At 38.8% G+C, this 24,915-nt stretch overlaps 4 protein-coding genes across 5 annotated transcripts; 1 reads left to right on the forward strand and 3 right to left on the reverse strand.

The window, feature by feature from the left end:
• Nucleotides 1-496: 496 nt before the first annotated feature.
• Nucleotides 497-8,776, reverse strand: LOC115627743 (UNC93-like protein). The gene is made up of 5 exons (XM_030523518.1): nt 8,079-8,776; nt 6,927-7,319; nt 4,391-5,644; nt 2,995-3,124; nt 497-2,925 (listed from the first exon to the last, which is right to left on the reverse strand). Exons 1-5 carry the CDS (start codon nt 8,223-8,225, stop codon nt 2,564-2,566), a joined length of 2,286 nt encoding a protein of 761 aa, XP_030379378.1. The 5' UTR covers nt 8,226-8,776; the 3' UTR covers nt 497-2,563.
• LOC115627744 lies at nt 2,995-3,773 on the reverse strand. Of its 2 annotated transcripts, XR_003995722.1 has the most exons (3): nt 3,501-3,773; nt 3,188-3,429; nt 2,995-3,124 (listed from the first exon to the last, which is right to left on the reverse strand). XR_003995722.1 is itself a non-coding variant. In XM_030523519.1 (1 exon), exon 1 carries the CDS (start codon nt 3,695-3,697, stop codon nt 3,530-3,532), a length of 168 nt encoding a protein of 55 aa, XP_030379379.1. In that variant the 5' UTR covers nt 3,698-3,773; the 3' UTR covers nt 3,456-3,529. The 2 variants fall into 2 exon arrangements, 1 of the variants encoding a protein (XP_030379379.1); XM_030523519.1 differs by lacking the exons at nt 2,995-3,124; nt 3,188-3,429 and having other exon boundaries at nt 3,456-3,773.
• Nucleotides 8,777-16,023: 7,247 nt separating the features above from the next.
• On the reverse strand, nt 16,024-18,573 carry LOC115627809 (protein prenyltransferase alpha subunit repeat-containing protein 1-B). Its single transcript, XM_030523638.1, has 3 exons — nt 17,735-18,573; nt 17,282-17,670; nt 16,024-17,216 (listed from the first exon to the last, which is right to left on the reverse strand). Exons 1-3 carry the CDS (start codon nt 17,902-17,904, stop codon nt 16,471-16,473), a joined length of 1,305 nt encoding a protein of 434 aa, XP_030379498.1. The 5' UTR covers nt 17,905-18,573; the 3' UTR covers nt 16,024-16,470.
• Nucleotides 18,574-21,182: 2,609 nt separating this feature from the next.
• LOC115627807 (U3 small nucleolar RNA-associated protein 15 homolog) lies at nt 21,183-23,071 on the forward strand. The gene is made up of 2 exons (XM_030523636.1): nt 21,183-21,313; nt 21,378-23,071. Exons 1-2 carry the CDS (start codon nt 21,224-21,226, stop codon nt 22,899-22,901), a joined length of 1,614 nt encoding a protein of 537 aa, XP_030379496.1. The 5' UTR covers nt 21,183-21,223; the 3' UTR covers nt 22,902-23,071.
• The last annotated feature ends 1,844 nt before the right edge of the window (nt 23,072-24,915 follow it).

The raw sequence follows: 24,915 nt of genomic DNA on the forward strand, positions 1-24,915 counted from the left end.
AGTTCGACATATATACTTTGGCAGTTATGTAAAATGGTACGTTTTGGCTTCAGTATAATGGATATCTAATAACTTTATGCTCCTATGTAATCGATATGGTACCATTTTCCCATCCTGTTTGTCAACTCCTAACTAACACTTCCTCGTCTGTTACATATATTTGTACATATTATTAAGAAATTATTATCAGTCCGATAAGATTGTCATTTTTGCACCTACACAGCTAATGGCATGTGTTTAATGAGCTGCAACAAGTCCACCGATTGAACCATAATTATATACTATAGAACAGCACCCGCAATTTGCAAGTCGATATTAAATTATTTGCCCGGAAGCAGAAGATTGCGATCTCATCAATAAAGGAGCATGTGAAAGTTCGATTTCCGGCCGACTGTTGCTCTTCAAATAACATTGATTCCTTAGACATTACAACTGTTTTGAGATAGCAAGAGCCCGTTTCCTTCGATATTTGAAATGAGTATGGCAGCCAATCAAATCATTTATATCCTCACGTCCGTTCTTCCGCGATATATTTATTGTTTCTTTATTGATCTTGTACACTTAATACATTCATAATTTTATTTTGTGCCTACATGCCGCCTTCGCCCTCGCATTGTTGTAGGTCTTTTATAGTATGTATATGTATGTATATATTTAACTTTCTATAATTTGATTTATTTCTTCTGTTTTACATTTATTCTTAGTTGTATCACTTTGTTTTTAACAAAATTCTCTTTAATTTTCATCAGTAGTTTCATTATCTCCACACAAAAAAAAAAAAAATTTTTGGTTTTCAAAACTCTTGAGTTCGAAATTCCGTTCATCAAATGCTTCGGCATAGCCGAAGATTGAAAATGTATTGTTAGTTTGTTTACTTGTTGTGTCCATTGTAAAGTTACAAAATGTTAAAAATGTTGTTCATAACTGCATAAAATGTTAACATCGTTCTTAGATTTTAGGATTTCACCTCGTCATCAACAATTCTTTTTATTTAAATATTATTTGTGTGAATTTATCGCTTTGGCAATAACTGGAGTTGAACTGGAACTTTCACAGAAACAACTATACAAAGTGGCTTTAGCGCACAATTAGGATTATTTGCTAAACAATCAAAGGTTTAGTTAGCTTAAGACACCATTTTCATTTTATTTTTTTTTATCTCTGAACCTGTAGCTTCTACAAAGACAATACGTAGTACATGGCTATACGTAGACTATTTGTTTATGTTTTTGTTTCACAATACATATTAGATTATGCAGTAAACTTAATGGATGGCAAACGAAATTTGTTATTAAATATACATATATGTGCATGTGTTTTAAATTCCATTTAACTACCCATTAGGCTAAACGATTTTGCATGACTTGTATACGATATATATAGTACATATGTATACGAGTTAAAATTGACCAATCGGATTATTTTGCTTTAGAAATTAGACAAGTTGTTAGTTCTTTACCTCTAATAGTAAATGCGCCTAGACATTTAACACTAAGGTACTTAACACATGATGTTAAGTATGTACTTAGAAGATATATATATTGTAACTGAATACTTATGCTCACATCAGTTCAGAGAGTAGTGCTGTGATTCTCGATACACGTATAAACAGACATATTTTGGCACAAAATCGAAGTGTATAAGCTAAGGCCTTGTGGCACAGCATGGGACCGTTCCATCATGTATGTATATATATGTATGTATATAATTATAATATGTATGCATATATTTATATCATCGTACATACATAATACAAATTATTTTTATGCACTTCTAAATTATTATAAAATATGCTAATTGGGAGGGGAACTGTTCGCATTTATTAATAGCTGTGGCTACTACATGGTCTAAATGGGCGCGCGTCTACTGTCCACAAATTTCACGATATGATCTTTCAGAGCTAAATTCTTATTTACGACCCTTATTGGCTTTGTGTTTTGGTCCGATTTTTTTAATAGAAACGCATATGTTTTAGACTGTATGCACACTATTTAGACCACGTATCGGCCCGAGAGCATTTGGGATAGGCTAAAAGGGAGACACATGTCTTTGTCTCTTTCTTTGGAACAACATTACTGGCACTGGCAAATGCTAAATATCTATATGTATATATGTGTATATATATTTATGTATGTAGGTGACTATTTAGACAATATATACATAGACATATATCGTTTAATCCTAAGAACAGTTCTAGGCTTAGGTCTAGTAATGATTTTACCACGACATATTTCTGTGCCAATTTTTAAGCTCTAAAAATTTAGATTTCATTTCAACAAAAGTCTCCAGACAGTATAAAATATGTAAATGGCCATGGCTTAAAAAGTTTTGCAGTTGGGCGAGCTCCGGAGCCCCCAAGCTGGACACCAGAAATCCAGCAGTAGCATTTTAGCTTTCTCCTTCTTCGGGAATAATGACGGGCTGCATGCCGTAATGTCCAGTTTGTCCGAACAATGCTTTAGTCCATTGATAGATCAAAGTTGAGAGCCCTGTGACGAAACACTCACATGGTGTGTGTGCGTGCCACAGTGCCCCTTCTTCGTGACTAACTGAAGAAGTTGCGTCATAAACTGATGAGCGTCGCCTTGCGCTGAGCCTCCAGACGTATTTCTAGCATCGCATATGGCGGTACACTGATGACAAGTAGTATGACCAGTGCTATAATCTTGGCCGACTCGCATAGAAATCCGTGGGCGGCAAACGTGACGCCCAGGCCAAGAAAACGAAGAGCCTGCAAGGATGCCGTCACCTCGGTCACTTGGTTCACATGGTTCAGGGTGACCAGAGCGAGTAGCAGTGTCTCCCACATGCCATTGCATGCTCCCCACGAGGCGGCTATAACATAGAAGAGGGCGCTATCATCGCTTGAGGGTTTCCAACTGGACAGAGCCAGCAACAAGCAGGAATGAAAGAAGAAGCCGGCCACTATAAAGAGTAGGGTAACAGTGTATCTGGTAAAAAGAAGAAACATTGGGTTAGTATACAGATACTCACATATTACCACAATCCGTTTGGTATGGCGAAGGAGCATGCTAAGGGTGCAGGACACGATAAGTTGCATGAGGCCCATTCCTATAAGAGCGCCAGCAACCATGCTAATGCCCAGCGAGCAAGAGACAAAGGCCTGCGAAAGTAAAAATATTACTAAGCAATCGAAATCGGAACAAATTTTCCAATTCATACATACATACAAGATTATACATAAAAATGCGCACTGCCATTACCCATAATCGACATCCCATAAAATCATAGACCTCAAATTTTGTAACATAATAATTGTTCAAAATAAAGCAAGAATTTCTTGGGCTTTTGTACAAATTATATAAATCCGTTACTAAACTGAATCGAAACAAAGGCGAAACCAGTTCGTGCCTAAATCAACCTTCACACATTTGGTCAGTATTTTCGATGACGTCACAGTGCTACACTCTAAGAACAAATAAAACATTAGCCAGCACATTTCCATAAAGGGGTTATTATTGCTAAACTAAACTGCGTACATTACATTTAAATATAGGCTAATTAAACACTAAACGAGGGGCGAGTATTTCCTTGAGCGCCTCCATAGCAGCACCATAAAGAAAATTCCCACAGCAATCGTAAACAACTGCACGTTGATCACTTTGGAGTCGACTAGAGCCTGCAGCATGTTGTAGATGCTTTCACTTTGCACCTGACCGCCACAACAGTTGTCCATATAATAGGGATTTATATAAATGCGATTGAAATCAGCTTTTCTAGTTAAATATTGTGATTGTTCGTCAGAAACATTAGATTAACTACAGTGTTGGTTAACGACAAAATCGATTCGGTGTTCTAGTGCTGTCAAATGTTTGCGTGAAACTGGCTCCCCACAGTCATGTGGTATTTAAAAAAAAAACGGTTGTTGTGCATGGCTACTCGCACGAATTTAGCTGTGTACCTTAATCGATTTTTTAACGGATATATGCAATTTAATCTTAGGACATTAAATAGTTGTGGTAGCCTTGCGACCATTTGATAAATGAATACAAATAATGTCATCCATATTGAATAAAACCCCTTGGCTAGCCGAACAGTTTAAACTTTAAAGTATCGACCAAAAAAATCAACACATAAAAACTCACCAGGGTGGTTTCTGCAAAGAAACCGACCATCTCAGTATTAACATTTTCACTCACTTTTATACAAATTCTGTGCCGTATTTTGTGAACAGGAGTTCAAATTAAATATCATAAAGGCTTAAGTTTTGTGGAATTCAAGCGCAAAGGTTCTATTTTAAAAATCTCATTCCCCATTTCGTAATACTTGATTTGGTAAATAATTAGAATGCGTGTAATATAACGGCAATACGCATTGATTGATAGAATTGTTAAATTTCTTAACTAAACACTAACCCAGAGACACTTACCCGCAAAAAGTCGCCCAGCATATAGGCCTGTTCGGTTCCCACAAAGTAGGCAAGAGGTCCGGCATATAACAAAGTGTCCGCCACATCCTTGACGCGCTCCTGTCGAAACGTAGCCTGAATCTTTCCAATAGCCAAGGTGAGCACTAGGGAGCCCAATGAGAGGAACAAGTAGATGCCGATTAGGGAGTTGGCTCCCGTGCGTCCGCTGCTTTCGATGAAGGACGCGTAAATTGATCTGCTAGATGGACTATAGATGACACTAGAGCTGCTATTGGAAATGCTGCCATTGAAGCTGCTAACAATAGCAACGCTGCTGGGCATTTGGGAACGTCGGAGTGGGCACATGTCTGCACCGCAGATGCGCTCCCCATGCTCATTTCGGTTATAGTAATCCTCCAGGCGCGGCCATATCTGTGCCGCAGTTTCATTATTCGTCGCATAAGCCGTTAGGCCACCACTCTCGAAGCAGTTCCAGTCCCGGGCGGTACAAACGAGAACTAAGGATGCCACCAGGGCCCCCAATATTAATCCCAAATCTTGCGAGACACGAAACCAGCGCGCCAAACGTCGCACCTTCTGATCCCGATTGCAGAACATCTTGTGCTCATCGTACAGCACTCCATCTACCGGCTGGGCAGCGCTCATCGTGCACTCGTGCTGGGAACAGCTCAGCTTGCCGCCAAAGTGTACAATAAGCGCCACTTTGCAGCTGGTTGCGATGCCCAGCGAGAGGCCCAGCAGCATATATGCGGGCAGTAGGGTAAAAATTGAGGTGTAGAAATGCGAGACCAGGAAGAAGCTTATTGCTAAATAGCTGGCGGCCAGCAGCGATGTATAGTCATACCGGCGAATAAGTCGCACCACCACAAGACTGGTTCCGGCAGCCAGCAAAAAGAGGACGCTCAACAGCAACGATCCAATGCTCGGGCCAACGGGTAGCCACTGCTCCCTATGATGCCACACAGAATTAGATCCCTGTAGGGCCAGTACTGGCAACAGCACCGCACTCATCAGCCCATGGGCAATGGTCAGACAGCTGAAGTGCCTCCAGGCCTTCTGCCGCACATGGGCGGGGACCTTATGACGGCAATTTCGGCTGTTCAACGAAATCAGACGCCGTATTGAGGTAGCACCGATCGAACTATTGATAGACTCCCGACGACGTGATGCGGCCAGAGCGGCCTGTACCTGGTACGAGGAGACAGGATTTATGCGATGCGAACGCGTCGATATAGGAGAATAGGCGCTCAAGTGCTGAAATCATAAAGGAATAAAACCAAAATTATAATACAAATTGTTAAGCAGAAAAAGATTATGTGTTCCCCTTATAATACCAAACCATTGATAATCCGACAAACTTTAGAAAACCTATAGAATGCTAATAAGTACTAGATTTAGGTATCTTGGCTACCATATTATACATTGATAGAAAAATTTATGTTCAAAGATTAGCTATCAAATCATACATTCAGGGAATAGAATAGAACGAACAATTATAGACCATTTACGCTTGCTTTCAGGATTTTTATAGTAAAGTTAAATTTCGTTAAATAATGTTCGCGCTTCCGTTTTCTGAAATCTACCTTGTGTAGTAGTACTATACAAGTATGAGTCAATCTTAAATCTGATATAGAGAAAAAAATTGACTAGAATGCTCACTTGTAGATTTGTCTTTTACACTATATCAAATGTTTCAACCATACTGCAGAGCTCAACAGCTTTAAGGTGCTTTTAGTTTTTGTTAGTTATAGAAAATTTAGATGTAGGTGGCTAATGCGAAATTTAGGATATAATCAAAGAATATATGTTCCATTTATACCCACTAATGGTGATAAAGGAAATTCTAAGCGTGTGTCACAGTGGTGTATCGGCTTAAGCAAATATCTTGGCTCTTTAACTTAATGTACATATCTTTTATCTCTTATTCAAGTTCAATGAAGCGGTCTTAACTCAGCCGTTTTGTATTCATATTTTAAAAGCCATCAATAAAAACTGCGCATTACACAGTTACGGAAATTCTCATTTACGTTGCTATGATATATAATATGTATGTATATTTGTATGTATATAGCTACTGGTATGGTTTCATTGGCAACTTTTGCAATGTTCATAAGAAATTTATAAATGTCAACTGCCCTCCTGCTGAAGGCCAAGTTTTCTTTGAGGTAACTATCGCAGCGCGCACACGCCCATCCAATTAATCTTGGCTTTATGTTCAAGTATAAAAGGAACTCGTAAGCCTCTTGTTACTCAGATATTTCCAGTTAAGCGTCGACACATTGAATGGATGCCGGCCAACGGCAGTCGCAATGGCAATGACAATTTGCATTGCGAGCAAAACAATTTCTATAAATAAATACTTAACTTGGTCCAGCTATCCTGTCCTTCTGGGGCATCAGGGGACCCCTTTTATGCTTGCATAATAAACGACGCGCAACACTCTCTGCTGCTGTTTAAATGATGAGCTCTGAATGCCGCCCACTCACCAATTCCCAGCCCTAGCTCCAGCCCCAGCCCAACCACTCCCCCAACTTACCTCCATCATCTGCTCATCCCAAACGTTCTGGGCACCAGTGGAGCTACGGGTGCGCAATACACGGTGCCGCGTTGTCAGCGAGTGACGATGATGCTGATGATGTTGGTGTTGATGCGAATGCTGATGAAATGGATGCGTGTGTGAATGCTTCTTGGCTGCCAGGCCCAACATTGCGAACCCGCTGAGCGTTGTGGTAGCCGTGTTGCCTATTGGTGGTGCGACCTTGGAGAAGACACTGATAGCAGCGGCAGTTCCATTGCTGTTGCCAGTGTCGGTAGTGCCATTTCCATTTCCTGCTGCGGAATTTGTGCCAGTCGAAGCTGTGGCAGTAAGACTCAAGGAGCCGCCACCGATGCCCAAGCCCGCCATGATATATGCATTGTAGGAGGATTGCTGCAAGAGAGTAGTTAAGAAATCGGATTAGAAGAGGCGTAGTTTAACAGGCTGTATCGTTAATTTAAAATCTTGCCAATAAAGTTGCCGAACATTAAGCAAATATATCGAAATTAATTCAGTATCTGCCAAGTATGCATGTACATACATACATACATAAATACATATATAAAACGACAAATGACCTTTATACAAACATAAAGAACGGCGATGTAAGATGGATAAATACGTTGTCTGTAACCGAAAAATATATTGATAAGTTGGTAATGGGGGATTGCCGTAACTGATTATTATGCTAATTATGTTTTTTCAAAGGACCAACTAAAATCAACATTGAATATACATACATATTAGCATTTTCACTTGCGTCCTATTTATAACGTGACTATTCTCCTTTTCTTGTTCATTTATTCAGAACTGTGCTATCGATATGCACATTGTCAGATGCATCGATATATCTAACGGCTCCAATCAAATGTAGGCATATGCTTAGCATCGTATATCGCTTGTATATCGATGCTATTGCATAAAAGTCGTTTTTAAAAGCTAACTGATGATCTGCCTTCTATAGAGTCGTTATTGACTTTATCAATACATACTTGTCAGTTAACATATTATTAATTTTATTAAACACAAAAACAATCAAGTGTTAGAAAGAAATGTATCGCTCTGATATTTATGAAACTACCAAAATACAACTCGATCCGTATTTCTTTCACTGATAGCAATATTGATCATTTTTTTTTAAATTGCACTCACCTTGCGCTGCTGCGCAAACATAGACAGCCGTTCCCGCTCCCGACTTGTATCGCGCGCACGCTGCTCCAACAGCAGCTCGTACTCCCGCCTCTTCTCGCGTTTGCGTTCCGCCTCCTCCAGCTCGTGCAGATTAGGAAGGCTGCCCATATTAAATACTTGATATATACGCCTCTGGTGCTTTAGTATGTATGTATGTATGTGAGTGCGTGCGGGCGTGTTAGTGTTGTCTATTTGTATTAGTTGGTAGCAGCAGCTGCTTGCTGCTTATCTCAATTGCCACAGCCAATTGCACGCTCCACTGGAAACCTTCGTCCCGAATAGTAATGGTGCTTGTGTGTGTGTTGGTATGTTGCTGCTCTCTTTTTTTATTGGCGCTGTTTCCACTGCACACACACACACATATGTGCACTTAAAGTGCAGTTTTTGCTGTTGTAGTTGTTGCTTTTGCCGCGACAAATAACGGTTGAGAGTTCAAGGCACTCCGGAAATGGAAGTGCGGCCGTCATCTCTCTCAAAATAAAACTTGCTGCAGCGATTCTGCGAATCCAGCGTCATTTATATTGATAATGCTTTAGTCATTGTGGTCGTTGTTGTTGTTGTTGCTGTTGCTGTTGTTGCTGTTGCTGTTGTTGCTGGTGTTGCTGTTGCCGTCGCCATGGTTACCGCCATCGTCTGCATCCTTGCATATGCATGCTAATCCTTATATGTGCGACTTAACGGGTTCAATGCCCGTCACCAATTGTTGGCAGCGCCAGCACCGCCTGAGGCTGAGGCTGGGGCAGCGACAGAGCCAGCCCAGTCAATGCACGCATTTTCAAGTGGGACTTTCCAGTTGGTTAATGATTCACTTAGTTCTTCTCTCTGGCTGCCAATGTATCTGAAAATAGAATAAAACAATTGTCAAGTGAGCTTCAATGCATAAGCAGGTCATGACCCGATTCCAAATCCCTTTTCCATTACGAGTCCGTATAGTTTTCAATTAGAGCTCAAAAATAAGGGCAACAGTTGCCAATTAAGTAAAGTGTGGAAACGATGACGATATAGAAATAAATCAAGTGTCCCGCTATAACACTTTCAACTAAAATATGTAAACTCTTTGCCAGCAATATGCAAGTACATAGCAGCTACATTCTCGTATATCATAAAGATGATCGATTTTGAATTCATAAATACTTCAGAATTTTAAATGGCACAATGCTTATTTCTGTAAAGATATCTTCTAAGCAGAAATACTCACAGAGATATTAAAACCGTTTGAAGCCTATGACAGTTACATACATATATAAAATAATGAGACTTTGTAATAAGCTGTCTGGATCTGGGTGTCGTTTAATCAGTTGGTTGAAGCTATCTACCTGTTTCTTAAAGGGCGTGAATATCGTAAATATATGATTGAATGTATTAGTCTTTTCTCATTTGAAAATTAATACTTCATTTAACATTTCCCTTAAGACTTTTATTTGATTGGCAACTGCGCAAATCCTGAATCATATATACTCTTATAAGTTGCCTGACTACTGCCATATCTTTCAAGCGGAAGTAAGTATTCACCATAAAGAAGAGACAGGAAGTGGCTCTGAAACTACCTGCTACAAAAGAGCGTATTCATATTTTTGTGGGCAGCCAGACAGTGACAAGTATAAACTCATTGCCGGCGTCCATAATTTGCTGAAAAGCGGTGCATATCTATTTGATTACCAGCCAGCAGCAGGAAATTTACGGCAACGAAATGGCAGCGACTTTGGCAGGAGAAGTAGCAGACCTAGTCCATGCAAACACAAAATATATACTAATCTCTTTAGAAGCGCTCTACATAACGCTAAACAACCAACTCCAAAGAAAGTAATGCGGACACACAGCCGCCCATGCCAAGTAGCTTGACATCACAACAGACCACAGATGGAGGAAATGCAAGGAGCGAACACTTCCTTTGCCACTGTCCAGCACTCACAGCCATCAAGGCGAAATACCTCAACACATATAGGCTTGCCTCACTGAAGGAGGTGGCAAAATCGCCTGCCAGGACACTGCTGCTGTTTTCTAGCCACAGCAGGATGCTGATGGATCAATAAAGCGCTTTCCAAACTGATTTCCAAAACCCGGCAACACGAACTTTCGTCTGTACGTGGCTGCCACCGGATTAACCCAATCTAATTGGAAAAATGTACATATGTACATACGTATGTATGTATTTATGTATATATCTTAAGCGTTAAGTGCGTAGTGAATACGAGCGTGAATATGGAACTGTATTCTTGATTCGATTGCCTTTTTATATTCTTTCTGGCTTTGCTTTATTATTTATAACATTATAAATATATTGTATGCGATGTATGTATTAAGAGAAGGAAAACTACCTACCTTCGATTATTAGTATTAATTTCTTGCGAGCATTATCGTAATGATATATGATATATATCTCATGAATTAAGTGCATAGTGAATACGAGTGTGAATATGGAATTGTATTCTTTTTATATTCTTACCGATTTCATTTTACTATTTATAACATTATAAATAGAATCTATGTGGCGTGATATAGAGAAGGATAACTACCTGGCATTGATTTCCACACTATTGCATTTTTATGCTTATTATTAGTATTAATTTCTTGACGGCATTATCGTAATGAACTGCAAAAAATCACTGACGCAGCACATTTAAACTTTTAGCTATTTTTGCGCTGAGTCATGAATAAATGCAATCAACGTTTGTATACAGATTTATACATATGTATATACTATACATATATACACATAAGCGTGTGTATGTGTGTGTCCTTTGTTCTTTCTGCTTTCAAGCTATTTACCTACATGGAAACTGCTCGAGGCGTAGCCAAGATCCTTCGAGTTTATGCATGAGCACACACACGTACAAACGCACCCACAATAAACTCATATTTCACATCATTTCATTCATGTTCCCACATACATATATAGATAAATACATCTCTGTGTGTGTGTGTGTGTGTGGGCCTCGCATGCTCAAATGGCTGCACAGTCACGCGTCAGCTCGCATGCCAAATTACCAAACCCCCACATCCCTAGCCACCGCTCCAGCCCCAACCCCAAATAGACTCTCCTCCACCACCGCCTCCTCCTACCACGCCCACCTCACATGTCCCAATCATGGAGCCGTGCACACGGCAACTTTGCCATTTGTTGTCCACATGGGTCACACAAATAAATGCTGTAGATATAAGTACAGCTTAGCCTCAATAGCTGCAACTTTCTTCATTTTCACAATCATCTATAATTGGGCGTCAATTTGTTTCTCAGTCGCAATTTGAACAATTAATTTTAAAAATATTGAAATCTATGTAAAGAATACATTTTTATAGAAATGCTGAAATAGTTTAAGCCGATTTATCTCAACTATAATCTATTTAAGGCTGATCTATATGGATATCAAGCCACATACGCATAAAAAGGCAATGAGCTTTCCTATAAAAATGCCGAATAGGCTACAAGTCCCCTCTTATCATTACAAACAACAGTCATTATAATAATTATAATAATAATATAGCTTTTCAAAACTACAACCATTGTTCTAATTGGTATAAAAACAATATTCAAAATATAGGAATAACTATCAAGACTGAACCAAACCTTAGTCTGGCATGCATAAAATTTTAAAGCCAACATTATATGTCCATTGTTTCACTTAGCTTCCCAAATGTAACCTTATAGAAATCGTCTCAAACCTAACAATAGACAACTTAAAAACTAACCATATACTCCACAAAAAATGCACGAAATATATAATAAATAAAAATGTACAAAATACTCTTGCAAAATATTTGTAAATACACTATGTTAGTTCATAGTTTTAACTCTAGGTTAGCTATAAATGAAATGAAGAGACTTCTTCGAATTCAAACCAATTACATAATTGTAACTTTCCCAGAGAAAAAGGACAAACATTTCATTTGCGTGAGGAACTGCTATATTGGTGGGGGGAGGAAATAATATTACTACTTATATTTTATATTATATTATATATTATATTACTCGTATTGTGATTTTCCACCACAAATTCGTTAGCGATGACCTAGACACTAATTTTTATATTGAACAAAATTGATTCTTTAGCTTTGAGTTAGTGCATTGCATAAAGTTTGAGGAGGAGGGCTGTGTTTTCTACTTAATCGTACAAATTAATACGATTAAATTAGGTTCAGTTTTGATTAAATCATTTAAATGATTAAATCGTCTATGAGAGTCAGAAGTTGCTTTCCAAAAAATCCGATATATTTAATATATTTTAACATTCAACAGATTGTTTTTGAAAAGAAGAAGGTATATAGTACTATATATACGAGCATTTCCACAGAAAAGTCATATTTTGTCACGTTCGAATCGATTTCATTTTGCCATTACTTTGGAGCCAGGACTACATCTGCAATCAACCTTCCCACTAAAAATAGTGCATGTTCTGTTAAAATTGCAATGAAGCAGACGTTGCAGATTTTTCAGAAACTTAAGACTTTCAATAAAGTAACATTTACGTTTCCATTTATATAAATTTGATAAAAGCAACTGAAATCATTTTTTCAATTAAACACATTTTGTTTTAAGAAAGCGCTTTGTATAATCTCTTCTTAAGATTTTAAGCTTAGGAGGTTCGACTGTATGTACTTGTGGATACATTAACTGTGTATGTAATGTGTATAATATCATCAGGTGTGTCCATTTGAAACTACACACACACACACACACACACACACACACAGACACATCGAGCGCCTGCTCAAGCATTGCAAAGCATTCCTATTTTCTATGCTTACCAATGCGTGTGTGATGCGCGTGACCCAAAGTTGAAGGCGTTTTTGTGTTTGTGCTAATACATTTATGTGCATATACATGTATGTGTGTGCATACATATATACAGATGATATATGTGTATGTATGTACATACTTGTATGTATGTATGAATTATGCATGTTTATTTGTATGGCAATTCACCTGTCATAAAAATTTCGCTGGCCAGGTTATATAAAAAGTGTTGCCATTTATTTTACTGTCCGACTTGCCCGTCTGTTTTAAATTCTCACACAGATGCAGAACGACAATTTCCTGTCCCACATATATACATATATTTACATATATATCGATGGATTTACAAATCTCAAACACAAATATATATAGAAAAAGAAAATGTTTGCGACCTTCGTAGCCTGCAACAGCGGGCCGCGTGCTTAGGCAAACATATACACACTCATACACATATCACATAAACATCATAAGCAGCAGCAGTAGCAGCAGCAACAGCAACAACAAAAACAAGAAGGCAAGGCTGAAAGCATTCGAGGCGTAATTGCACGATTTCCACGCCCAGCGCTGAAAAGTATGCTATGATATTCAATTTATGCCAGCCAGCCAGCATTTAGTAGACAGACAAAATTCACACACACACACACAGAGGCACATTAAGGCGTAGACACACACACATGCACGTAAACATTTATGCATAACTGTGCGTATATAACGAGCCAAGGCAACAAACAATGGCTTAAATGAAATGAGGGAACACAAACGGAAAATGAATATTTTAAAAACCAAACAATGCTTGAAACGCACAACACACCCACACACACAAATATATATATATATATATATATATATATATATGCAGATATATACATATATATGTATATATGTTTGTATCAACCTTGTCGAGTTGTTGTTGTTGTTGTTGTCTGTATGCGCAGTTATTTTTTAGCTTCGAGCTGCTTTCTTCACTTTATATGCATTATTAACTCACAAAAACACACACACACACACACACACATACACAAAACATGTACACAAGAAGAGATTTACGCACTCACTTATAGATAAGTACGTACGCTTTTCGTTGACTTTTGCAGAAAATCAGCGCAATTGTTTATAATAGACTATTAGAAAACTTTGCACAGTTGGTCAAATTGTGCAGCTAATTTGATGGCCATTCATTCCCATGTAGCGCCGTTGTCGTTGTTGTCGTCGTCGTCATTTATTTTCTTTTACTGCTTCTGCGTCTTCGTTGATTCCGTCAAAGCGCGCCCAGCCTCTCACAAGCTGCTCCAAAAACACACTGAACAGCAAAGGCTGCTCAGCTCGCTTCTGCTGCTTCTGCTGTTGCTGTTGCTACTGCTGGCACAGCTTCCTCTGCTTCCGTCGCTGCCACTTTTCACGCACTTTACGGCCTGTTGTCATCTCGTTGCGCCCAACGCGTCTCTGCCGCCTCCCACTCTCTTGCCCAGCTGAGGCTGCTGCCGCTGCCACTGCCACTGCTACTGCTATTGCTGCTGCTGTCAGCTGACACATGCGCAGTGGTTGATATTGTTGCCAGCAGCCACACCACAATCACAACCACCAACATCCTGCCCACCACAACCACCACCATCACCTCCAACAAAGGCAGCAGCAACAATCAGCAGTTACAAGCAAACCGCTAGCAGAGCATCCAAAATGACCATCCAGGGAGTACCTTTAAAATGTACAATAAGACTCAAACTATTTTTCAAATTATAATAAATATGTTTGTATTCATTTAAGGCGAAATATAGTATTTTATAATTTTGTATACAGTATATCTCCAATTTGTACCCCCTATGCCTTACCTATAAGGTGAAAGGGTATACAAGAAAGCTGAACGCCGTATGTATGTAACAGACAGATTTATACATATATATGTACATGTATATGATCGAATCGATATAGGGGTATGTTCGTCCATCCGTATAAACATCGAGAGCTTTTTACCGTAACAGCCAAGGTCACCAAACGTATTATACTTGTAGGCTTGTTTATTCATACGCAGAACCAGTATACTAGTATTACTCTCATTATTTTAATAACTTACATAGTTCTCTTCTTTGTTTTCATCCATAAAAAGGGCTAAGATCAATTCAAACAATATCAATTTTTATTTTCATATTATTATATCGAAAGGCATTCTTTTAACACATTGTAGACCCGCAAACCATTGCCTTAGATACTCCAGTTTTTCTAATCACCCTATTTCAAAATCAAAGAATCGCTTGTACCGATAACTCTATCAACTCTATTGACCTTTTTTCCATATCAACTTGAATTTCAACCCAGTTGCGTTTCAAGTTTTCTAGAACCCTAGGTTATACATATTTGTAGTTTTCGTAGCGCGCCGGCACAAATATTTCAATGCAAGATAATTGAAAAACATGTTATTTTGAAATTCGAATAATAATCAGATAATAATCAACAATTAAAGAGTTAATAAGGCCTACAATAATTGAAGTATGTACTATAAATATTGTTTTTTGAAATCAACAGCAATAGAAGAGACTCGCAACTCTCTATTTGTGGGAGACGATAATATTATCCATAGAGATTGAAAGTCCCAAAAAAAGTTAATACAGTGGAAACACCCTTAATGGACACCTCTTTTATCCGGACACTCTCTTCGGCGAACATTTTTCCTTAAACATTAAGTATCCCCTTAAGCGAACACTCCCCTTGGGCGGACAAAAATTGGCCGACCGTAAGTGTCCGGCCAAGGGAGTTTTCACTGTAAATATTTAAGGAACCATAGACTGTGGAAATAAAAATGCAAGCCACTAATTTGTAACAAACTTTAATGAGAGTTCATTGGGGGGTTTCTTAAACAAAAGCAATGCCATTTGTACAGGTTTTGTTTTTTAAACTTTTAATTCAAAGTGATTGTGTTTTGGTTAACCAACTTTTACTGCGATTCTGTTTATTTTTGCTCTCAGCAAGACCAAATTTTTAGAGCATTGACTGTGTCATAGTATGTATTAGCTATACTGTCGAAGGATCTTTGTACATATATGCTTACATAATTGTAATTACATGCATGTATATGTATGAGTGTGTGTTGGTGAGTGTAGGTACAGAGATTGCGTATATATGTATGTATATAAGTAGTATGCAATATTGCATTGTAGAGAACAATACAAACATAGCTCTGTGTAAGCATATAACTAAAATATTTATTAATTTCAAAATCGTCATTTGACAAGTGCCTGAGGCGGCATTTTAAATGCAGATAGTAGAAAATACGTTCATACGGAAACTTCCAAAAGATATTTTTATAAAAATCACGGAATTTGTTTTTTCATAAAAAAATGCATAAGGAAAAATTAAACATATAGATTTAGTTACTTAGTTGTCCAGTTTAAAATTATAGAATGAGCTTTGAACTTGGCTTTCAACTTAAAGCCCAGACACAGGCTTGTGTTTGTTTCCGATTTCTTGTTAACATAACCAACTAAAGAGACAAGGTAGATAAGGGATGATTTGATTGAATAAAAATACATTCTTTGGGAAAAACCTATTAACTGATTAATTAGGATTGCCCATTGAAGCGTTTTTAAACATTGTCTTCATTTCATGAATACATTAGACGTTCATCTACACGCGGCGCTCCTCATAGCCAAAGTGCAGGTGGAGATTACACCAGCGCTGATGCTTGTCCCCCAGCTCGGATTCGACTCGTCGTACGGCCGACAGAAACGGATGAGATGCGTAATCAAATTTGCGCAGCTGGGATTGAAACTCAAGGGATTGCGTTGCGCTTGCTTGTGGCAGATAGACGCCATTGGCTAGACCTGTCATTAGACGCACACACTGCTCCACAATAAACTTGAGCGAGGCACGGCGATGCAGTTCAAAGCAATCTCTCGGTCCGTAAAGGGCTCGCTGCTCGACGCACAGCCGCATGTCGTGGGCGGCAATGTTGCAGCAATAGAGAAAGGAGCGCAAACGCTGGGCGCTTATGCTGCTACGGTTTAAATCGGGCAACAGGAGTTGCACCATAGCCTCCTCATCGCTCAGCTCCGACCAGCGCAGATCGTAGTGGGCGAAGAGTTCCCGCAAATCATCCAATTGTGTTTGATCATCTGTCTGACCGCTGCTGGGCATATAGAAGCAGAGCTCGTAAGCGCGCGACAACACCACCTGACGATAATGATAGCTGCTATAGTCACTGATGTGCTTTCGAATGAACTTCTCGGTGCGCATTAGCTCCGATTGCAGCAGACAGGGGGCATTCTGCAGCACCCATTGACGATGCGACCAGGCATGATAGTTGCAGGCGCAACGATCGGCGGAACGTTCGCAAATGCTGATCTCGTTGGGCCAATCAATGGCATCAGCGCCTATTAAAAGAAATATCAATTACAAAATAATTGTAACCATCTCTAACGAAAGATTCTTGACTTACTTTGAAAGGAATAGAGCCAACGACGATAGGCGAATGCCTCATTGGACTTTGGCTTTATGGAGAGCACCAGTGCGGAGAATTGCAGCTCTTTGTTAATGCTCAGCCGATTCTTTTGGACCAACTGACGTCGTATGTGCCAGAAGGTAGTCACATCAGGATTTATCAGTAGCGCGACGTTCAGGTACTTGGCGAGTGCATCGCTCTGTTGTTGTTGTTGGAGTGTGCGCATTTGTTGCTGCAAAGACTGTCGGCGATGCGATATGAGGGTGCGATGCGCATGATCGTAAACATGTTGGGCACACCACGACTCCAGCCCCAAATTGTGCTCAACATGCACCACCGGCGACTTATTGCAGTTCGTCTCTTTCTGTATGATCTCGAAAGAAGATCTGCAGGCAGAACAATAAATAATTAGGAGATGGGAATTGCTGATTCTCATTTGTTATAACTTACAGGTCTGCATCCTTGAGAAACACTGCGTTTATGTCTCGTATGATTTTCTCGCATAGCACATTCTTCTCATTGTTGAAGTCCACGTTTATATCGAGGGCCTCCATATTGGGTTGTTGTTCGCTTGCTTGCTGTTTCTTTGGACTGACCAGATGCTCAGTAGTGCTCGGCATTCAATTTGCGCGCCACCAATTGATTGTTTGCGTTTTATTTGGCTATATTAGGAATAAATTATAGTTCGTAGCGCACATTTATTGCTTTCAATTAACATTTTCTTTTTCGAAGCGGTGCGCCATGTTTTGTGCGTTTTCATCGAGCCAGAGGCAGACACCAAACCAACCAACCAGCTACATAGGCTTAATTAAAATATTTGCGGTACAGGGGTACAGGGAAGCGTTGTTGTTGTTGTTGCTGCTGTTATTATTTTTGTTGTAGCAGTCGCCGCCGGACGCAGCCTCATTCGAAAAGCTAGGCGCGGATCTACCAGTGAAATGCGAGAGCAGCAAATGCCAAGCACAACGACAATAAATAAATAAATTTCAATTAAAAGCGAAACAGACGATAATGATGATGTTCTATGTAGATTGCCCAGATGTTGATGATGATGTTGATGTTGACAATGGAAGCTGCAGAACTAGAACTGTTTTTGTTGGGATGCAGACGCCGTAGCTATAGCCAACAAACCCACGCACACACGCGACTTCAATTGTTCTAAATTTATTAATGCGTGTGGAGCACAAATTTGCAAAGAGTTGCACGAATTCAAATGGTTTATAAAATTGTTTAAAGCATATGAGCTGCTGTTGTTGTTGCCGTTGCTTCTGTTGTTTTTGTGCTCTTGTTATTGCTCTAACATGTGTTCTGAGCAGCAGCGGCGTTGCCAGAGCATTGGGTCTGCGGTATCGGTGGATTCGATACCACCATTGCAGCTAACACTATCACTATTGTTACATCTCTAACAACATGGCATAGCACCGTTTGGCTTGGCGAGATAGAGCTGCAAAATAATCGATGTTGGCAGCATCGATCTTTTACGATTAATCGCGATTTTTTCAAAAATAAAATCGATTAATCGTTAAGGAAGAAAAATTAAATTTTATTTTTAATAAGATCAATTTTATTCATTTAGCCATTGGTTTTTGTTTGTAAACAGCAACTGGTCTACAATAAACGGTTTTAAAGCGGCGCGTCTGTCAGAGAGGATGCATCCCGCCTTACTGAACATGCGTTCAGACGCAGTGGAGCATGCTGGAATGCACAAATACTTAAAGATGCAATTTTGAAAGTGTTGCATTTCATGCACATGTGTCTGAAATTTGCAAAAATATAATTAGCAGTTAAGTTTTTTAGATGCCACAAGTATTACCTTCCAGTATTCCAATGGTGGTGTGCCCTGCAACTCGTGAGGTTTTTCTAAGTATTGTCTCACTAATATTATACCATCTGCTTGCGGGGTTCTTGATTGTTTTTGTGCTATTTTGTCCTGCACAAATGCATAAATTTGCGATGTTTTAGTGCTTGGATAATCAGGATGTGTTGGTGGCTCTTCGATGTCGGGAGTCGGATTTCCGTATGAACTACAAGCTGCAATTTCATTTTGCAACAAAAAACCTGCTGCGTCGGCGGTGGAAGAACAACCGAACCCTTCTTTTTTAAATCTTGGTTCAAAAATCGTTGCAAGTTGAGCTACGCTTCGATTTTCAAAAGGTGCAAGGCGACGATTAACTCCATCTATCAAAGAGTTGTAGGTTTTTATTCCTTCCGCTGTCTTAAGTGCCAGTTTTGCATTGTGTAAGCGATGGTATAGATCAACTGTAGTCGGAATTATTTCGGAAATTGTAACTGTGCTGCTCGAAGAGATCCGGGTGGTTGCACTGTCAAACGGCATAAACAAGCAAACTAAGTCCTTCATTATATTTATGTCATCCGCAGTCAATGGATGAGGTGCTTTTAAAGTACTAAGAAGCACAGAAGAAATGTTACTGTTTAATTTTATAATTCTTTCCATCATCTTGAATGAGCTGTTCCATCTCGTGGGTACTTCCTGTATTAGGCTAAGGGGGTTTTCATCATTTTGAGCGGCTTTTAATTTTGCATATGCAATAGAACTGCTTTTAAAAAAGGTGACAATCCGCTTGCCAATACATCCTGAATTACAAGGTTTGGGTTAAGCATGGCAAATGCCTTTTCTTCAGAATTTCACAAGCTTTTATCATATTTGCTGCATTGTCCGTAACAATAGTAGAAGTTTTATATAAAATATTCCAATCCAACAGTACTGCACGCAAAGAGTCAGCTATGTTATTACTTGTGTGATCGGTATCAATATCAAGTTTGTTCGTTGATAAAACAGCTTCTCTTAATACAAAGTTCTTGTCTATGAAATGGCAAGTAACTGTGACATAAAATTCATTCGCCCGCGATGTCCAACTATCCGTTGTCACGGCACAGTATTCTACGTTATTGAGAATCAGAACAAGTTTTTCTTTCATTTCGTTGTACATATTTTGTAGATGCACGTTTCTCAAAGTTGTCCTACTGGGCAATATATACCTTGGATTAAGGTAATAAACGAAATCACGAAATCCACGATCTTCAACAATGCGAAATGGTTGCATATCGATGGCAATCATGCGGGTTAATGCTTTGTCAAGCTCCTTTTTATGCGCGGAATTGTTTTCATAATAATTGTTTGAACTGAAGAAAGTTTTTATGGTCACCACAGGCTTCGACTCATGGGACAAAGTCGTATGAGCCCGCAATAGATGATTAAACAAGATTGTTGTGTTTCCACCTGTTCTATAATCCAAACCACAAGTTTTGCATTTTGCAGAGTTTCCCCCTGGCAGCCTTGTAAAAAAATTCCAAATGTCGGACTTTTGCCTTCCCTTACGCTTGCCACTGTGCTCCACGGACTCGTCAACTTCCTTGATATTACCTAAAAACCAAAATTAAATAAAAAATGTAAATAGTTGTGCCGCTAAAGGGTTTACATACAAAAATATATCAATGTAAATAGTACACATACAATAATGCAATAATTAATTAAAACTAAGCTGCGTTTATGTGCACAGAAAACAAAAATCATGCATACATACATACATATGTCACATGTCGGAGTGCCCCTCACTGCTTAACTAAATGAGGCATAAATTCTTACCTGATTTCAAAAATTTATCCATTTATCCGTTTCCCTCCTCTTCTCCAAGCCACCAACACACCAATATAATCAAAAATATAAAAGAAAATGTAATGTTTTGATTTATTTGGCAATTATTAATTTTACTTACTTTTACCGCTTAGCCACTCAGCGTCACCTTGAAACAAATGTGTTCATTTAAATTTACACGATTAATCGATTCTCAACAAATAAAATCGATGCTTAACAAAAATGCTAAACATCGATTAAATCGATTCTGCATCGATTCATTTTGCAGCTCTATGGCGAGATTCCCACGTGCGCAATAATAAGGAGGGTAAAACTGAGCCAAGATGACGGCCTTCGAACCAATTGATATACAAAAGTACAAACGAAAGGCTCAGGCGGTCACACCCGACACAGTATACTGGAATCGTTTGGCAGTAAGTACAACTACTAAGCCGTATTCCAACACAATTCATAACATACTGTGTACTTTGTATATAGAAACCGGAGCTGCTTAAGGAGCACAGCAGTATAGACTATGTAGACTTCAGTCCCGCCGATCCGGATAACTTTGTGCTGACATGTTCAGTGCGCGTACAGGTGTATAATCTGGTAACCAAGCTGGTGGTGAAGAATCTGTCCCGATTTCAAAAGACCGCCTATGGCGCAACATTTCGTCAAGATGGACGTTTAGTGGTCGCTGGGGACGAGGAGGGACACGTGAAGCTCTTCGACATAAACACTCGCAACATCTTGCGTCTCTTCAAGGGTCACACGGCGCCAGTCCATAGAACTTTATTTAACGCCGACAAGCTACAAATAGCGAGCTTTGCAGACGACAGATCTGTACGTCTCTGGGATGTGGCCAATGAGAAGTGTGTGCGCACCTATGAGGATGCACATAATGATTATGTCCGCGCCGGTGTCATGCATCCCCAGGCGGCAAATATGTTCGCCTCTGGTGGCTATGATGGCAAAATCAATATTTACGACACCCGATCCGAATCGGATGTTGTACAAACTTTGGATCATGGCAGTCCGGTGGAATCGATGCTCTTTCTACCAAATGGTTCCATCATCATCACCGCTGGTGGCACACAGGTGAAGGTGTGGGATATGCTCAACGGCTGCCGCCTGTTGACACAAATGTCCCAGCATCATAAAACCGTAACGTGTCTCCGCCTAGGATCGGATGGTCGCCGTCTGCTCTCCGGCGGCTTGGATCGTCATGTGAAGATCTACGATGTCAGTACCTACAAGACCGTACACACACTGACATATTCAAATGCTGTAGTCAGCTTAGGTGTGGCCGAAAAGGATCAGGCTGTGGTAGTTGGCATGGTAGATGGTCTTGTATCCATCAAAAGAATGATTGTGCACAGCCATCCCAGCCATCTCAGGAAAATTAGGTCAACCTATAGAGAACATAGAAAACAGAAGCAGAAAACCCGGATTAAACCGGGTTCCGATCTGTCCGTCGACCATTTCATCAGGGAAAGAGAAACGGGACCCCAATTAAAGAGTTTCGATGTACATCTGCGGGTATATGCGTATAAAAAAGCGCTGGACTCAGCTTTCGATTCGCTAAAAGTCAGATATAATCCGGAGGTTGTTGTGGCGGTCATAAATGAGCTTCTTCATCGCGATGGCTTGGCTCAGGCACTTACGGATCAGCCGGAAGCGAAACTAATACGATTCATTAAATTCGTAGGCTACAACATCGGTGATATACGCTTTATGCGGACGCTCCTTAATGCCGCCTCCATTATGCTGGACGTCTATGAACACAATGTGTTGACGCATAGCAAAAAACTAAAGAAAGCCTTTGAACGCTTGTCCGGTTTTATGGAGAATGAAATAAAACTGACGAAACAACTGCTTGAGCTGAAAGGCGTTTTGGATATGTTCATTGGGGCCTCCCTTGACAGTGGCGAAAAGGCTCATCGATCGTCCTTTGTAGAGGCAAAGCCGCCTCGCATACAACCCTCAAAGGCAGCGGAAAAATATGTCGTCTTGGTGGAATGATAAGGATATAAGCTTTGTATACAACTGCAAATAATTGGTTCATCTGTAATCCAAACGACGGTCACTTATAATTGCGGTTTTAAATTATTTCTTTAAGTATAAAGTTAGTCCCAATAAATGTAAATACATAGTTCAAAATAAAACGATGAAAAAATCACGTCAAGATTTAATATCAAGCATTCTCGGTTTCAATCACAACGTATATACATAGATAGATCCAATTTGGGCATCTCAGCTTATATCCAAAGTAAATGTTTTAAAAAAGATTGAAGACAAATAATAGATGAATTTCCGAAATCAACTTCAATTATCGACCTCAAGCAACGTCAAGATTGAATAGGAGATAGGATGGTTCAAATAATTACTATAACACCAATCATAGCTTAAAACAACCAAAAAGCCACACACCAAGTGTCCACAGTTGCTTTAAAGATTATAAAAGCGATGTCTGGTTAAATGAAATTGCAATCTTCAGTTACCACAATGCTGTTTATATTTATTATTAAATTTTTAATAATATATTCTCATAATTTATATGTGTATATATTACTTAAATACATACTCTTAAAATGAGAATTTGCCAATGTAAATGTACAATAAATTTTTCTCGCTTCAATAAAAATAATAATAAAAAAAACTGAACTATGTAATAGTAACAATAAGATTGTTGCTGTTTTTATTTCTGTATATGCGTTTTGCTAATTTTCGTTTCGTTTTCTGTTTACTATTATTATCATTATTTATTATGATTACGATTATTTGGAAAGACGAATTTACATTAGATTTTCTCTCTCTGCTGACGCTTGCGCGTATTCGGTTCACGGCTTATATGTTGACGATCGCTCATATCGTGTTGCTTTTAGGCTAACGCTATATTCTTGATTTATTTTAAATCTTTCTTTTCATGTATTAATATATTTATATATATATAATATACTTAGGCTTAAAAGAAAAATAAAATTACAAATGTAAACTTAAAAATATGTATGTTTATGATTAGGTGGACTTAAATAATTACAATTAGGCTTTTGTATTCTTGGGGTTTTCTTTATTTATATTCTGTTATTGTTTTTTAGGAGGTTGTGTGTGGTGTGGGCGTTGTTGTATGGGTATGTGTGGGTGTAGCAGATTAGATGCCTTTTTCTTGAGGAAAATTTCGCCTGCATTACATTTACAATTACCATACAAACATTTACATACACTTTATATATATTTATATATTGCCTTTACACTCTGGTAACTTGACATTATCGCTGCCATTGGCAACATCATCATCATTTTTCGCACAATCTCCACAATCCTTGTCATCTCAATGGCGGTCCCACAAAAAAGTTGCCCCGGCATATAATTGAACTGTACAAAATTAAATTGAATAACAGCAGGGGAGGGGAGGACTCGTTTAAAAACAAACATAAGCACGCAACGCTATAATATATACACAAACACATATGTACATATGTAATGTGCAAAGACAGCAGCGAAAGAAGATATGTAAGAGGGCTGCCGCATTCCGTCGCTCTCTCCATTTGGCACGACAAACACGCACACACGCGCACAAACACACATCCGGACACAGTTACTCTTTAGCTTAATGTACAACTGAAACATACATATGTAAGTAAGTGGGTATAAGAGAGACAACACAATAGCACAAGAAAGCATTCGGCTTTTGCTTTTTACATTTTTAAATAATAACTGCAGAGCATACATATACCTATAGATTTCTATATATGTATAGATATACATATATATATGTCTATACATACATATGTAATACCTCATTACATAATTTCACACGGCATACAATCGTAAAATGAGCCCCACAAAAATTTACAATTTCATCACTTGTCGTGCACTTTCCGAAACATGGTGTGTAATGAAACATAAAACTTCTGAACATATGTATATATATATATATATATATATATATATATATATATATATATATATATATATATATATATATATATATATATATATATATATATATATGTATATATATATTTCTATGTGT

This window comes from Scaptodrosophila lebanonensis, unplaced genomic scaffold (genome assembly GCF_003285725.1).
Source record: "Scaptodrosophila lebanonensis strain 11010-0011.00,11010-0021.00 unplaced genomic scaffold, SlebRS2 tig00000098-arrow-pilon, whole genome shotgun sequence".
Taxonomy (NCBI): domain Eukaryota; kingdom Metazoa; phylum Arthropoda; class Insecta; order Diptera; family Drosophilidae; genus Scaptodrosophila; species Scaptodrosophila lebanonensis.